Here is an 18236-nt window from a genome sequence, read left to right as displayed (position 1 = left end):
AATAATAAAAAAACAGTGGCCGGCCCTGGGGATTGGGGTAAAAAAAAATAATTAGGAGACAGGCCCTGGGGGATGGGGTGATCAGGGCCAATAAATTAGAATAAGAAGGGGACTTAATCTCTCAACTTAGAACAGCCACAGGGCGCGTTTACACAGTGGTGAAGGGAGGGGACGGGGCCTGAGGTGACGTGTGCAAACACGCACTATGGCACGTTTTAAATTGGGGATATAATTTCCCTTCAATACTGAGGGCCCCTGGGGGCTAACTAGCCCACCAAGTGCTTCCAGTAAGCGCCACTGAGCTGCATTGCAGAGAGGTGGTCCAGGCCATGCCACTTATTACACCTCTCTGCAATGCAGCTCTGTGGCACTTACTGGAGGTACCTAGTGGGCTAGTTGGACCCTAGGGACCCTCAGGATTCAAATGAACTTAATCTCCCAACTAAAAACGGACACAGGGCGTGTTTACACAGTGGTGAAGGGAGGGGACGGGCCCTGGGTTAACGTGTTCAAAAACGCCCTGTGGCCTGTTTTAAGAGGTAGTTTTAATCCCCCTGCCCTATTATATACTAGGGGCTTACAGAGGCGGTCATGCTAATCACAGGGGGACCCAACGCATAATGTTCCCTAGTGTATGTAGGTGTTTTCACTGTATTCTAAGTGTCTTTCAACATAGCACTGGCTCTAGGACTGGTTAGTCAGACTCAGTTACCACCAGTATCCGTCTGAAAAAGTTGAGGGTACAGGATGATTTTGCAACAAGGATTCTTTCTGCTCTTCTTTTTGTTCTTTCTGCACGTTATCCTTCTTCCTGCACTTTTCTTCGTCTTTGAGGACTTCTGTTGCTTCTTTCTGCACTTCTGTTTTTTTCTTTCTGTGCATTTTTTCTTCTTTCTTCACATGTCCTATCTCTGTAGGCATAGTTAGAAATTAGCATTTAAAAAACCTTTGAAATTCACAGAAAAAACCATAGGTTTCAGGCACGTTATAGTTAGGAATTAGCATTTAAAAAACCTCAAAAATTCACTGAAAAAACCATAGGTTTCAGGGGTGTTATAGTTAGCTGGACTTTTCACTTGTACAAAACCATTGAAAATCCCCCGTTATAGTTAGTTCAGCTAACTACAACTCTCGCGCCCGCAATGCACTGCTGATGACGTCACATATTACATCACTCATGACATGGTCAGTGACATCACTGATGACATCTCAAATGACGTCACTGATGACATCACTGATGACATCATCCTTGTGATAGAGTGGCAGACCTCCTCTCACCCTAATATAACCTTTGATACACACATTCAAAAATAGAGACTAAAACTTTCAAAACAATGGACATACCAATACCAGTTACAACAACCTCTTCAGTAATTCTAAGATCCACATACACATCCACTCATTCACCAACAGTCCTATACAGTCACTCATACATGTACTCACTCATCATATGTACTCATACACCTATACATCCTGTTACACAATGCCACTCATCCATAGAGTTACTCACACACATAGTCACTCATGCTAATAAAGAATCAAACATACATTTACTTGCATATACAGTTATACACACACCACCACACTTACTTCTAGGGAAACTTACACATACTTAGTCTTTTAAACAATCACTTATAGAAACACATACTTATTCATACAGGAACTCTTTCAATCTCTCACTCTCACATATACTCACTTATATACACCAATAGTCACATATACTAGTTTAAAACATATGTAGTTACTCATAAAGACACTATTGAGACAGTCATTCACTCACTAACACACCCATACACACACTCATCCACTCATACAGTCCTGCACACATGCTGTCTTCAACACATACAAACAGTGAGTCACTCATTCATGCACCTATGCACTACGTAATACCCCCCACCGAACCATGCAGACACTCAGACCGATACTCAAAAAACCAACTAATAACCTATATAGACACCCATGTAGCTACTCACCAACCCATGCAGCCACTTATACACAAAGTGAGAGACTGATACAGATATTTACATATTTAAACATTACTCACTAAGCCATGTATTCACTATGATACACTTAATCAGTCAGTTACACAATCAATTTTTCAAAAACAAATCAGCCATTTAGACACTTATATATCCATTTATTCTTCCATCGACCTTGAGATATACATATATAAAACATATTTAATTTTCAGAAAAACACACATTCACTGGATGATGTCATCAGTGATGTCATTTGAGATGTCATCAGTGATGTCATGAGTGATGTCACTGACCATGTCATGAGTGATGTAATATGTGACGTCATCAGCAGTGGATTGCGGGCGCGCGAGTTATAGTTAGTGAAAAGTCCAGCTAACTATAACACCCCTGAAACCTATGGTTTTTTCAGTGAATATATATATATATATATTTTCTTCAATGGGAGGAAGATTTGGTTCGGATGTTAGAGTCAGCAAGCAGGTCGCGGACTAGCGATACACCCTCTCGTTCTGGAGCACCGTGAAGAGACCAGCACGTTGTGGATTTTTTGCATGGACTGCATCAACACGGCGCCCCCACAGCTGCTCAGATGGCCACATGGTTTGACAAGCGGCAAGGGGAGAGAGTAGGCGAAACGTTTCGCCTGATAAGGGGCTGGCAATAGACTTTGTCTCATACCGCTGGGCATCTGAGCTGACGTGTGGAACACAACCAACTTCGTTGGGGCATCACTTGTTGCTAGGAGAAACGCTGTTACTACACAGACACTCCATGTGAACTACACTTACCAGCATGCATCTGCTCAGCAAGGTGCGAGCTCATGGGGCTAGCACACCTTCTATTGGAGGAGGAATGATGACATCACAGAGGGAGCGGTCTATTTCATAGCTGCATCTTGTTGGACCCCCTTACAGAGCACAGAGTTTGTGAAACCGGCACTGAAGAGAGCCATTGGAGGCTTGAAACGCGTCTGCCTGAGTGTTTCAGGAACTATGAGCATTACGCGCCTTTGAAAATAAAGCCTTTGTCATTTTACCCCGGAGCTGTATCGCGCTTTTTCTTCAATGGGAGGAAGCTTTGGTTCGTATATGTATATATATATATATATATATATATATATATATATATATATATAAAGATAATGCTTTATTTCAAAAAGCTGTGGCCCAGACGCGTTTCGGCGAACAAGTCCGCCTTGCTCACTGTGTCAGACCCGGTTCAGATGCAATGCTTATAAGCTGATTACGTGCATGTAACACACACACCCCCTGGTTACTTGGCAACCAGTAAACAAAAATTTACATGAAAGAAATACTATTTGTTAAAAAAGTCTTTCCTCAGACCAGTGTCACTCTGTATAATTGTAGTAATGCAAAACATTCAAAAAAGGTTACATAGGTCCATCATTATTCGTATTGATAAAGGAATAATACCTGAAATAACCAGTGCATTATAAACATAATAGTGCTAATTTAAACTATTGTAAACTTTTGTAAACATTTGTAAATAAAGCCCAAGTGGGCCTACTATAGCGCTATTAATAATCACTGTGAATTTCACATTCAAGATCTAATGATAATGACAAATTGAACCAATCAAGCATCATAGTGTTTATATAAGCTGCCATATATTAGCATAGGGGGACCTTCTGGGCACGTATAGAAACAATTATACTAAACCAATAAACAAAAACTGGGTTAAGACTCAAAGGATTGTTACAAGAAATTTAAGAAGGCAGTTTTGAGTCTATAGATGAACGCTTAATGCTTCGTCGGCATTCAAACCTTTTGGAATCTTGCAGTCTAACTGGATTATATATCGTGACTCCAACCTCCTTAGTGCAAGTTGTCTGTTCCCACCCCTGATATTTTTCTTAACACTGTCAGCCACAAAGTATACCAAATCTTCTGCTTTGCCATCATGTACTCTATTAATGTGTCGAGCAACTGGGTATGTCGGGTCTTTGTAGTTAATTGCCCTTAAGTGTTGCAGAATTCTGACATGTGCCGGGTGAATGGTGCTGCCAACATACATCTTATTGCAGGTACAGCGTAATACATATACCGCAAATTCGGTTTTGCACGTGAAATGCTCCCTGATCTCAATGGGAGTTTTTCTGAGTGGAGTTACGATTGATTTAGTGTTGATTCCGTACTGGCAGGTTTTGCACTTTGTGCATTTGAAAAATCCTCTTTGGGATTTTAGCCAACTGGTACCTTTGTCAGATACAGGGGCATTGGATACAAGTTCCTGTTTCATGGACTTGGCTCTCCTAAATGTTAACTGGGGGAGCTTAGTACACGAAGGACCTATAACAGGGTCACATCGTACTATCAGCCAATGTCTGTATAAAATTTGTCTGAATCTCTGATGGAAACTGTTGTAACCAGTGATTAGCCTCGGTGTCTGTTGGGCTGTTTCCCCTAAGGTTATTCTGTTGCCCTTGTTCTTAAATAGAAGATCTTTTCTTTGGATATTTTGGCACTTCTCCTTGGCTTGTTTAAGAGTTTTTTCTTTATAACCTCTATTGCTAAGTCTTGTACATAGGTTATTGGTTGATTCAATAAGGCTCTCAGTGGTGCTACAGTTTCTCTTCATACGTAGGCACTCAGCAAAGGGAATGCTCTCAATGAGTTTAACAGGATGAAAACTCTGAGCGTGTAAAATGGCATTCCCTGATGTCAGTTAACGGTGTGTGCGCAAATGTATTCTGTTGTTCATAGTGTAAAATTCTAAATCGAGAAACACAATGGACTGCTTGTCTATAGTGCCTGTAAACTTAAGATTTAAGTCGTTGGTATTAATGACATTTACAAAATCAATGGCACTTAGTTCACTGCCCTTCCACACAATAAAGATGTCATCAATGTAACGTTGATATATGACAACATTTTCATACATTTGAGTATTGCACGTTTTCATGAGTACTTGCTCCTCCCACCAGCCCATATGCAAATTCGCATAGCTGGGGGCGAAGCAAGTACCCATGGCAGTACCTTGTACCTGTTTATATAATAGCCTGTCAAACAAGAACATGTTATTTGTTAAGCACCACTCCACCATCTGTAACAACATCACTGTGTATTCATGTAGACTTGAATCCCTTGTGCTCAAGTAGTGTTTAGTGGTTCTCATGCCATCATGATGTCTTATACTAGTGTATAAGCTCTGTACATCTAGTGTAACAAACAGATAATCCTCTTGCCATTTAAAATCAAAAATCTTAGTGAGAAAATCCCCAGTGTCTTTAGTATAGGATGGTAAGGTCCGTACAAATGGCTGAAGGAAAAAATCTATGAACTTGCTGGTATTTTCAAATAGACTCCCAATGGCAGATATGATTGGTCTGCCGGGAGGACACACTGCATTTTTATGAATTTTAGGTAGCAAATATAATTGCGGTGTCACAGGGTAATAATTTTTTAGAAAATCAAGTTCATTTCTGGTTATTAACCCATTCCGTTTCCATTCATACAAACATCCGTGGAATTTTTCTTTGGTACTGATGATGTTAGTGGCACTGATCCGTACATAGCAGTTCATGTCTGATAGTTGGTTCAATGCTTCCTTATTGTACATATCCAAAGGCCAAAGTATGATGTTGCCTCCCTTGTCCGACCAACGTACCACGATGTCGGAACGTTCTTTAATTTTTAGCATTGTCTTGGAATATCCAACTGGTTCTTTGTTTTTTAACATGTTGAATGTATTGCTGCTTTCAGTTGCCAAAACTCTAAGATCCTGAATCATTTTGTCCGCAAAGATGTCAATATTATCCCTTGGCATTAGAGGATTAAAAATGGATTTTGGTCAAAACGGTGTTGTCACAGATGTAGATATATTACAATCCAAATTCATTCCTGTATCATCCAAAATTGGTACCTCTGTTAAACATTCCTTCTCAAGTTCCGCCACGTCACCCAGGAAAGATAAATCCGCTGCGGATAAACTATCTGGTTCTTGATCTACAATTGCTCCTTAGTCTTTCATGTTCATCTTTTCTTTGGTGTTAAAAAAATGTTTACGCAATTTCAATTTCCGTGTAAAGTGGTAAAGGTCTATTCTGGTTTGAGTATAGTCAAAATTGGTTGTCTTGCAATACGATAATCCTAAAGCAAGAATTTGTTCTTCGTCCGGAGTCAGGGCGATATTGGTTAAGTTTACAACTGTGTTATCTGGTTTCTCTTTATTGTTATTCATTTCCTCTTGTTCCGTCTGTATACATTTTTTTGCTGTGTTTTGTTGGCCCCATCTGCGATTTTTCCTCCTTCTGTTCCTTGATTTTGAGCCCTGTTTGATGGGTACGCCTGTCTCTGGGGTCTTGGGCGTAAGCTCATCAAACGCTCGACTCGTAAAAAACCGAGTTCTTGAATTGGTGTAGGAGCCTGATGTGCTTGTTCCTTGTTGCCGCTTATTTCAGGTTCGGATTCAATTTCTGAACTTAAATCTGTGTCACTTGGTTCCCGTTGACTTGGGGGGCCCGCCATTGTTTGATAGCTCCTGGCGACGTATATTTTCAAAGCGTCTCGAGAAAGTGTAAATTCTACCATCTAGATAGTCATTTCTATCACGCTGAAACTTGCTGGCTTTTCTTTCTTTGATTATTTGTTCGTATTTCAAAACACGGTTTTTTATCTCCGCTAGAACTTTATTTACCTCATCTTGATTGGTTATTTCTTCAAGTTCTTTGTATATTTCATTAATTCATACCAGAATTTTGTCTCTATCCGTTGTGGCGAATTTGATAAGTATTTGTAACATGTTGCGAGATGATTGGGCACTGTTATCAGCCCACTCCTGTAACATAGCGGGATCCGGATTTTCATAAGTTGGCGCTACTAAAATCCTCAAACCCCTCGGAATGCGATTCACTTCAAGGTATTTTTTCAATGATGTGCATTCTCACCATTTGGCTATTTCATGTCTCCCAAACTTCTCTAATTCGCCAAGTAGTTTTTTCATATTATTTCCTATAGTCGGTGATTGCGTTTTGCCGCTGGTTGACGGCGTTTCATCTTGGCTATCCTTTTCGCTGAAGATATCAAGTGCTGCCTCTTCGCGGTCCCTGATCCAATCCTCGGCCATTGCTGTTTAAATAGTTATTGTCTTTAACACCCACAGCCCGTAGATAAAGACCTACAGGACTACCTCTCCCATCAGCCACCTGTGGGAGTATCACAAACCACAGTGAATCATACAATGGGCTTACCTGTATCCCGGTCTGCCCTCCGACATTCACGAGAATCAGGACGCTCCCACTTAAGTAATCCAAACCGCGTACGATACTCCAAGATTCAGGCTGCGGGGGGCTCTCCGTTTTCCTTGCACACAAAGATGATCCAAAAGCTTGACTCCGGTAACGGAAAGCGCCAAACCAAGGTGGGTCAGTGTAAGAGGCACCGGAACGCCTCTAATATTAGCTCCAAACCGGGTTCCATGCATACGAAACAGGCACTGACTCCGTGGGATAGGTTCTAAAGATAATGCTTTATTTCAAAAAGCTGTGGCCCAGACGCGTTTCGGCGAACAAGTCCGCCTTGCTCACTGTGTCAGACCCGGTTCAGATGCAATGCTTATAAGCGGATTACGTGCATGTAACACACACCCCCAGGTTACTTGGCAACCAGTAAACAAAAATTAACATGAAAGAAATACTATTTGTTAAAAAAGTCTTTCCTCAGACCAGTGTCACTCTGTATAATTGTAGTAATGCAAAACATTCAAAAAAGGTTACATAGGTCCATCATTATTCGTATTGATAAAGGAATAATACCTGAAATAACCAGTGCATTATAAACATAATAGTGCTAATTTAAACTATTGTAAACTTTTGTAAACATTATATATATATATATATATATATATATATATATATATATATATATATATATATATATATATATATATATATATATATATATATATATATATATATATATATATATATATTCCAAAGCGGTTCACTTTTCCCGGGTTCCAGGCGCTTCATGAGAGGTGTGTAACCAACACGGTTGAACCAAACCGCAATTAATGCACACAACACTCCCCTATGGAAGTAAAAGGTCGCACTCCAGCAACTTTCTACGATGATACCGAAACGCGTTGGTTATTGGTAAATCTCCATTGGCTGCCAAGAGAAGATGATTTCTAAATAAATGAAGATTTGAAGAAAGTTGCTGGAGTGCGACCTTTTACTTCCACAGGGGAGTGATATATATTCCGGATTTGCCCAAGCAATGAGCTGCACTCCCTACAGGCGAAAGGTGACAAGCCTTTATTCAGGGTATAAACGTGCAGGTGGCTGCTGAAAACAATTGACAGCCGTTCCTTGGCATAGCCGGACGCGTTTCAAAAGTCCTTCGTGTGTGGCAGCAAACAGCACTGTGCTTTTACTTTTTTTACCCGAGTGCATCGTTAAATACAGAGGACTTTCCTTGTTACAAAATTTGAATATTGGTGCATTTTGGGTAATGTGGTCTTATTGATGGGCCACTGAGACTTTATTCAACTCACCTGTGAACAAGGCGCATGCGCGCCAAAACGCGTAAGGTTAAGAGTTGCAACTGCCATACTCAGACCCAATAAAGTGTCAGCATGAGAGGATGTTGCATCAGTGGGCTCTTCATTTCCCGTATTGTTTCTAACAGGATTCTCCGTTCCGTCTTCAGAGCCTGCCCCGCAGAGTTGGCGGCCCGGCTCACCTTATTTAAAAAGATTACGGCGAACCGCTTGTCCCACAGACGTGTCTGCATTGCTGGCAGCCTCAAGACAGTAGTGCTTGGTAAAGGTGTGCCTGCTGGACCATGTTGCAGCTCTGCAGATTTGATGAAGAGGCACACCAGCAAAGAGAGCAGAAGAAGAGATTGCTCTAGTAGAATGTGCCCTCGGAGTGGCCTGTAGAGGTCTACCCGCTTGCTGATGACAGAAAGAGATCGCAGCAGAAATCCAACGAGCAATGGACTGTTTGGATATTGGGTGACCTTTACGCATTTTTCCATAGGCTATGAAAAGCTGATCAGATTTTCTTATTGAGGATGTCCTTTCTAAATAGAATGTTAGACATCTTTTGACATCAAGAGCATGTAAAGTCTTTTCCGCAGGTGATTGAGGATTAGGAAAGAAAGTCTTTAAAGTGACCGGTTCATTGAGATGGAAATCAGAAGGTACTTTAGGCATAAAAATGGGGTTAGCGCGGAGCACTACAGAGTCTCTGGTGAATTGAAGGAAAGGTGGTTTAATAGTGAAGGCTTGAATGTCACTGACCCGCCTGGCTGATGTGAGAGCCAACAGCAAAGACATCTTCCACGAAACAAACTTCAAATCAGCCCTATGAATAAATTCAAAAGGGTGTCGCATTAGTTGTGACAGAACAATGTTAAGATGCCAGGGTGGAGGTGGGCGGCAGATGGGAGGAAACATACGAAACAATCCTTTGAAGAATTGTTGAATGATCCTAGAGGAGTACAGAGAGTGTGAACCATCCTATCGGAATCTTGAGATAGCCGCTAAGAATACCTTAAGAGTAGCATGGGAAAGGCCTGACCTTGCCAGATGTAAAAAGAAAGGCAAAAGTTGTTCTGATTTTGCATGGATAGGGTGAATATTGGCAGCTTGACACCACAGGCAAAATCGCTTTTATTTGAGCATGTAGGTTTTGATTGTGGAAGGCGCTCTAGCATTAGCTAAGACCTCCCTACATTCTGAAGGAATGTCTAAGCGAGCAAATTCAAGGTGTTCAGGCGCCAGGCCGCTAAGCGCAGAGATGCAGGATCCGGATGGCAGATCTGCCCGTTGTGGATGGATAGGAGATTCGGTATTGATTGCAACTGAATGGGTTCGCATTCGGATAGGAGTTCGGTAAACCAGAACTGGCGAGGCCACCTGGGAGCTATGAGAATTAGGCAACAAGGCTCTTTCCTCATTTTCCGGAGAACCCTGGGAACCAACGGTATTGGTGGAAAAGCATAGGCATAGATCAGCAACCAGTTCATCAAAAACGCATTCCCGCACAGGTCTCGGTGGGGAAGCCAACTTGCATTTAACGGGCATTTGCGGTTCAGACTGGTCACAAACAAGTCGAAATAGGGTCGACCACACTTCTGAAATATACTTTCCAATATTGGTTGATGGAGCTCCCACTCGTGGTTGGACGATGTCGACCTGCTGAGGGAGTCCGCGAGGATGTTGGATACTCCCGGGACATGGACTGCTGCCAGAGATATTCAATGTTGGATCGCACAATCCCAGATTTGCTGGGCTTGTTGGGACAGCAAAGTGAATCTTGTCCCTCCTTGTTTGTTTAGGTAGTGCATACTTGTTGTGTTGTCCGTCCGGATCAACACTGATGCTCCGAGAATGATGGTGCGAAAAGATTTCAGAGCCACGAAGATCGCTAGCAACTCCAAAAGGTTGATATGCCAAGTCCTTTGTTGAGCATTCCATTTGCTGGTGACTGAGTCCTTGAAGGTGCACTCCCCACCCTTCGAGGGAGGCGTCCGTGGTGATAACGAAACTTGAGAGCTTCCACTAGGAATGAGAGGCCTGCTGCAACATTCCTTTTGCAAGTCCACCAGAGCAATGCTTTCTGTATCTGAGGAGTTATGCGGATGAGATTGTCGAAGGACCCTGAAACCTGTAGCCATTGTTTGTTGAGCTCCTCTTGCAAGGGTCTCATCTTGAGACAGTTGGGGACCAGGGAATGCAGGATGAGAGCATCCCCAGAAGTGATTTGAACTGTCGGACAGAAACGCACCTTCTTGATCGTAGTAGTTGGGCAAGCTTGTGTCCTTAAAGTGTCTATGGTGGCTCCTAAGAACGTTCTTGTTTGCGAGGGGATGAGTTGAGACTTGGCTAGATTAATGGAGAGACCCAGAGATTGGAAAAGTGACAGACATCTCTGAGTATGGGCGTTTGCGAATGTGAAAGAATTCGCCTTGATAAGGCAGTCGTCTAAATGAGGAAAAATGTGAATCCCCTCTAGTCGAAGGTGTGCAGCCACCGGTGCCAAGACCTTGGTGAAGACCTGGGGCGCGGAACCTAGTCCGAAGGGAAGGACTCTTAACTGGAAGTCCCTGCCAGCCACTCTGAACCTCAAAAACTTTGTGTCTTGGTAAAATCAGGACATGAAAGTAAGCTTCTTGGAGGTCGAGGGTGGTCATGTGATCTTCCGCAGTGAGGAGTTTTATGACTTCTTGGAGAGTCAACATCCGGAAGGATTGCTTTTTGAGATATTTGTTTAGGGAACGAAGATCCAGAATGGGGCGCCATTCTCCCGATCTTTTTTATTAGAAAAAATCTGGAATAGAAACCTGTGCCTCTTTGTAATCTTGGAACCACTTCGATCGCTCCCTTCCTTAACATCAAATTTATTTGCGCGAAAAGCTCTGTGAGATGAGCTGTAGGCGGGCCTTTGGGAGAAGTCGGAGGAAGTTTGACAAACTCTAGAACGTGGCCTCTGGCCACAATGTCCAAGACCCATTTGTTTGTGGTTATAGCAGACCAAGTTGAGTAAAAACGGGAGATCCTTCCTCCAACTTTGGTAGGAATGAGCAGTAGAGCAGGTGAAAGGTGGCAGTTGTCACTGCTTCTTAGACGTGTCACGTCCACGATAGGCGAACTTCCTTCTGTTCTGTGGATATGATGTAGTTGGTTGTTGCCTGAAGGATTGTTGTCTTTGAGAAGAGTAACGTTGGTTACCTTGATAGGATTGGTATTGTCTCGACTGGTTATAGCCTCCTCGACCAGAGGAGGATCCACGGCCTCTAGTGCTTCGAAAAAGCGGTTTCTGAAAATGAAGAGTACCGAGTGATCTTGCTGTTTCAGTATCTTTTTTAATGGCTTGGAGGGCATCATCAACATGCTGGCCAAAAAGAGACTCGCCGTCAAAAGGCACGTCAATTATTTTCGTCTGAACTTCCTGACGAAATGAGGTGGAATTCCACCAGCCCTGCCGCTGCAGGATTGCAGCACCTGCCAGTTGCCGTAAACCTGTAGACACAACATCAACAGCAGACTCGATAATCTTAGCCGAGATTTGTTCTCCCTCCTGGAGGATTTTGAGCGCTTCTGACTTGGAGGGCTCAGGTAACATCTCGATGTAGGGAGAGATGTCCGACCACATCTGCCTATCATAGAGGCCTAAAATGGCCGAGTTAGCTGCACGGACAGTAGTGGCCGCCATGGTCGAAACTTTTTTCACCCCAAGAGAGTCTAGACGTCTCCCGTCCCGATCAGGGGGGAGTCGAAAATAAAATGGAGAGGAGGGATCCCGTGCACAGCGTTGTGCTGCTTGAGAGATAACGGAATTTGCCTTAGGCTGAGCTATTAGACATGCAGGTGAATTATCCGGAGCCTTGTATTTCTTTTCGAGACGAGGCAGGACCGCAGGAATGGAGGCCGGAGTCTTCATGACCTTCAGACCTTCCTGCCAAATAAAGTCAATAATAGGAATTGTTCGTACTTGTTTCCTCAGCTGGTCTTTAAAATCGGAAAGGAAACAATCATCCTTCTTGGTTTAAAATAGGAAGGAGGAACCGTTGTGCCACTCTCTCCATCAGAACATGAAAGTCTCCGATGTCAACTGGAGGTGAGTCAACAGGAGCAGGAGTAGAAGGAGACGGAGTTTGTATTTGATAGTTATCCCATTCCGTAAGGAGTGATCTGTCATCCAATTCTCCTTCTTGCCTGTCATCGTCCGTGGTGTGAGCTTCCTGAGGGTGATGGGGCACCGAAGCCACCGGAGAAACTGGTCTGGGTGACCTCAGCACTGATGAAGACTGAGGAACGGGTGTTGGTGGGACAGAAGAAGCTGATTCAGATGGAGGAAATCGGCGATAGTAGTCGTCCAACATGTGCTGCAAATTGTTTAGAAGAGATAGAGGCATTTGTGCAGTAGGGTTTGACCCTGGAGCTGATGGCGCAGTCTCAGGGTAGTAGTTATCGTCTTGCTCTTAATCATGATTTTTATTGAAGAGCTCTGAAGGGCTCCTGGCAGTACAAAATCTTTCGTCCTCATCAGATTCTTCCTCATTGGCCCGATAATCCAATAACTGCTCGGGCAACGCAAGATGAACTCTACTAGGGGAGGTGTGAACTGGAGAGAGGACCTCCAAGGAAGATTTGCATCTTTGAAGCAAAGAAGGCGCTGCTGTCGATGGTGGCAATTGCGTAGACGGTACCATAGATGACCTTGAGGATGCTGTGGCTATAGACGAAGACCAAACCTGAAGATCAGTGATTGAAGATAGCAGCATCGACAAGGCAGCCGTCGACGAGGCGGGCTTAGACAAAGTGGCCATCGACGAGGCAATCGTCAACGAGGCTGATTTATTCTTCGTCGACGAAGGGACGTCGATGGCAGACTTCAACTTCTTCATTGACGACGAGGAGAAGGATGTGACTGAAGCAGTTGGTCTCATGGAGACAGACACCAGCGTCGACGGTGAGGAAGCAGACGACACACTCATTTGAGGCTTTGGAGACGAGAAAGTTGCAGTTGACCTAGTCGTTGCGACGGCAGGCTTCGTCGACGAAGACATTGTCGTCGCACTCATCAACGAGGGACCCAGTTTCTGAGGTAAATCTCTGTCAGAATTTGGTTTTGAAGAAGCCTGAGATTTCAAAGTCTTTTTCGGGGGTGTAGAGGGCGGACTTTTACCCTTACTAGGTGGGAGAGCCTTTTTTGAAGTGGACGGTAACTCAGCACCATAGCCCCCATAAGAAGTCAAATCCGTGTCGTTGGTCCTCTTCCTAGAGGAAGCAGTCCTGACAGAGGAAACACTTCCAACTTCAGACAAGGGGTTGTCTTGGTTCTTAATCTTCTGTAGCCACAGAAGTAGACGTCCCTCTCTGTCCGTCAAGGTCTTTTGAGGGAAAGTTCTGCGTATTTTACAATCTTTCACCTGGTGGTCCGGATACAGGAAGTAAAGGCACTTCTTGTGGGGGTCTTCTGAAAACAGCCGGAGCTTCCCACAAGACTCACAAGGTCTAAAGAGCAATTTCATAGAAGAAGACACCATAAAATGAAAAAATTCTGAAGAAACCTGAGAAGTACTGAGCAGAGCTCAGGGAGACTCCCTTCACACGACGTGCGGTAGAAAATCTGAGAGCCTGAGCCTCTGGGGAGAACATTCTGGAGGGTGCGGTCGCCTGATTGGCTGTAGTTTGGACTATATATAATGACTTGGACGAGTCATGAAAGTGGAAGAATTTTTCCTATTAACTTCTAGCTATTTTATTTCCTGGTTCTATTTACCTATGATATGGTTATTTTATGCATATTTATTGCTATTTTTATGTACCGTGGGACTCCCACTCCGACGACGGGGAATGATTCAAGCATGTAAATCTATGAAAGATACCCCAATACTGGAGAATTATCGTTGTAATTACTCAGAATCCAATAAATTATGATCTATGGTCTAAAGGGACCTGAGCAGAGGACAATCCCCTTACAGAGCAAAATCTCATGAGATGTAGCCTATTGGGGGTTCAGTTACCTCAGTTCATGACTGTCTCGAGCTATCTTTTCCGCGTCTAGTCCCCAAAAAGGAGCATCTACCTTCACCCATAATCAGGCAGTGTCATCTTCGTATGAATAAAACAAAACATCTATGACATATAATAGAGAAGCCAAAATGCAACGGTTGACAAGAAAAAGGGAAAGAAGGGCCCCAAGGCTACACACTGATGATGGGAAGGGGATGTGGGGAAGAAAAGAAATATTTTGGCTTCTGGAAATTAAATAACAATGACAACCAGGAGCTAGGTAACAGAGTTGATTACATTCTAAAAAAAAAATCTGTTGAGACAGAAAACCATAAATTTAAGAAAAAAAAGGCAACATTCTATTTTTAATTCTATGCTAATCTGAAATATAGTTTTCCTTACCTCCGGTTTATATTCAAACAAAAGTTGATCTCCAGTTAGAAAGTCTTCATTTGGAAACAGTTGCATATTTTCACAGATGTTTTCCACATTTTCAATTGGATCGGTCTAGAAAAGATATGTTTATTTCTTAGATGATTCACTTTTTTCTTGAAGAAAGGTGCATCTAACACACAAAACAAAGGAAGGACAATGTACAGGCAACAGAACAATTTACTCAAATGTAATTTTGTTTCTACTTGTAAAAAGGAACAAACGGTTCAAGCATTGTCTACGAAAGAGTTTTGCATACCCTTTACTCTTCACTCAAGAGTGTCATCAGTGGGGCTGGAATTGAATTCTACTGGGGTTTGGAGTACGCAATATTCTTTTTTTTAAATGCCTGCCATATTTTAATTGTTGGTGTTTTTGTAGACAGCAACTGTGGGCTGTAATAAATTGTTTACATATTACCTAGGTTGGTGCGAGTGGCTGTTGCTCGACTTATAAACTATTACAGAAAAAAAAAAAATCATGGTATTTATATGTATATTTCTTTAGTTCGAACATGGCCAAATGGCAGCAGATTGCTCGCCAGGGTAAAAGAAAGCATTATGTCAACGATTGATAGGAGAGGTAGCTGGTTTGTGGATAGTTAATGCACTGTGATGTAGTGCTCTTTAAAGAGGTGAGTCTTCAACTCTTTCCTAAATTGGAACGTCCTAATTGATATGGCAATATTGTTCCAGATCCTGTGTGCAATACCTCCTTTTTTGTTTTTCTTTTTTACACTTACTCTGCAGTCTGATGTGTGGATGTGGTGAGCACCACTAGAGATTGTGAACGTGTCTGTAAAATAAGCGGGGTGCTAGTTGTGACGATTCTGCAAATGATGCAGATGGGTTTGAATATGGTGAGAGATAATGGAATTTCATCATGTTGATGTTGACATGATTATATTTCTTCAAGCCCTGGGTGCCAGTATGGCATCTGGAAGGCCATCGAGGAGGGCATTACCACCATCCAGATGTGAGGGTACAAGGGTTTTAAAAACAGTTCTGAAGTCACTTTCTAAAAGAGAAGGCCACATTTGTTTTGGGTTCGGAAACAGTGATGGTACAAGGCCGTCTTTGTGTTTTTTTAGCAATGTGTTGGTTGAGGGTGAGGTTGGTGTCCATGGTAAATCAAAGTGACTTGGCATTCGGTGAAAGTTAGGGTTCAAAGTTTTCAAGGTTTATGTCAGTGAGCCAAGTTTCTACTGTTTCTTGTTAGTCATTCTTGCAGATAACAGGAACTCTGTCTTGGCTGGGTTGAGTTTCAGATAGGCACTGGACATCCAAGTCTGGATGATCTAAGGGCAGTGTTCGAGGTGCTGAATGCCTGAAGCAGAGGAAACTTCCAGTAGAGTGATGTATCATCAGTATATTGGTGAATCTTGTAGCAGTTACCTGCCAGTAGAGCAGCAGCTGGCTCCTTGTAGAGGTTGAAGATTACAGAGGACATTTTGAAACCCTGACAACTCTACTGATGACAGGGATCGTTTGGGAACTGAAGGTGCCCCTGTGAACAAACTGGTGTCGGTGTGGAAGTAGGAGGAGAACCAGATGGGATATTTGGCAGGGTAGGTATTTTGAAAATATGGACTAGAGAGCCAGAACATTTCTATCATGAAACCAGCATTCTTAGTTCTTGCATTCCATCCTTCCCAATGCACAGTATGTTGCTTACACCACAAGGAGTATGTTATGTTACATGTTATAAAGGGTTTTATAGCACGCTCAAATAATCACGAGTGTCCTGGCGCGTGCAGTTATCAAAGCCCAAGGGAGTGGAGAGTATGGATCAGCTAATTAAAAAGAAGAGTTTTCAGCTGTTTCTTAAAAAGTCTAAGATCCTCAATATGCCACAATTCCAGTGGGAGAGAATTCCAAGCCATAGCTGCTTTAACACAGATGGACTGACCTCCCAATCGGGACGTGCGAAATCGAGGGATAATCATCTGATGTTGGGCGGCTGAGCACAAAGCTCTGCTAGGGACGTAGAAGCAAAACTGCTTCGATGTACAAAGGCCCCAAACCATGCAGAGCTCTATGGGCCACCGTGAGGACTTTGAATTGCACTCTTTGGGTCATCGGGAGCCAATGCAGGTCACGTAGGTGCTGTCTCACGCTAGATCTTCCGGAGACGTCTTGCCGTGGCATTTTGGATGGTCTGCAGTTTTCTCAGCAGATATCCTGGGATGCCACAGTATAGTACGTTGGCATAATCAAGACGAGAAAGAATGAGTGCTCGGGCGACCATTTCCTTGGCAGGGCTGGGAAGCAGGGGGAAGAACCTTCTGAGTGCCTTGAGAGTGCCGAAGCAAACTCCGGTGAGTTTCCTAATTTGCACCGAAAATCGAAGGTCTTCGCCAAACCAGATCCACAAGTTCTTAGCAGAAATGCTCTCTGACTTATGGCGAGGGAAGTCTGGCGGCCACATATTTTCTCTAAAGGCAGGGGGAAACGAACCATACAGAAGGACCTCCGACTTATCCTCATTGCACTTCAGTTGGGCATGAGCAAGCCACTGAAATACAGATGAGAGAGAGTTCTGAACCAAAGATGTCGACAAGTCGTCGTCCTTCCAGGTAAATAGGAGCTGGGTATCGTCGGCATAAGCAATTATTATTGCCCCCAGCTCCTCTGCCAGGAAAATTAGGGGCGTCAGATAGATGTTGAAAAGTAAAGGACTTAGGGTGGAGCCCTGAGGTACTCCCGTAGACACTTTTCTGGCGACTGAAGAAAATGGTGTTAACCAGACCTGCTGAGAGCAATCTTCCAGAAAAGATCTAAGCCAATCCAGGGCAGGGCCAGCAATGCCAATGTTTGAGAGACGGGTAAGGAGAAGGTGGTGGGGTACCATATCAAAGGCGGCAGAGAGGTCAAGCAATACCAAGGCCGCCCTGCAGCCCGCGTCCAGGCATTCCCTGATTGCCTCTGCCATTTCCACTAATGCAGTCTCGGTGCTATAGGTTTTCCTAAATCCGGACTGAGCCAGATGAAGGGCACCGGATGTTTCGATAATTGTGTCAAGCTGACGAAAGACTACCTTTTCACAGACCTTAGTCAGAGCCGGAAGGAGAGAAATAGGGCGATAATTAACAGATTGCAGCGGATCTAACGAGGGTTTCTTTAGAAATGGCAGCAATTTTGCCTGCTTCCAAAGCAAAGGGACCCTCGCCGTGCATAAAGAAAGGTTAATGATCGATGTTACTTCTAAGTAGACAACCTCAGCAACTCCTGCCAGAACCCTGGGGGACATGGGTCCGTTGGGTAACCTAATTTAAGGGTTTTGAGAATACCCAATATATCTGACCCAGCTATGGGGGAAAAACCAATAAATGAGGGTGAC

General features: G+C 43.3%; 1 protein-coding gene across 1 annotated transcript in view; it reads right to left on the bottom strand.

The window, feature by feature from the left end:
• NRDC (nardilysin convertase) overlaps positions 1-18236 on the bottom strand; it is a 1316087-nt gene that overhangs the window by 723410 nt on the left and 574441 nt on the right. The window contains exon 15 of the mRNA XM_085602630.1: positions 14868-14972. Within this exon, the coding sequence (XP_085458756.1) occupies positions 14868-14972 (105 nt within the window). The remainder of the gene's footprint in view (positions 1-14867; positions 14973-18236) is intronic.

Source organism: Triturus cristatus, chromosome 4_2 (genome assembly GCF_964204655.1).
Source record: "Triturus cristatus chromosome 4_2, aTriCri1.1, whole genome shotgun sequence".
Lineage (NCBI taxonomy): Eukaryota > Metazoa > Chordata > Amphibia > Caudata > Salamandridae > Triturus > Triturus cristatus.
The sequence above is the reverse complement of the archived record's forward strand: the minus strand, read 5'-3'. Positions and strand labels throughout refer to the sequence as shown.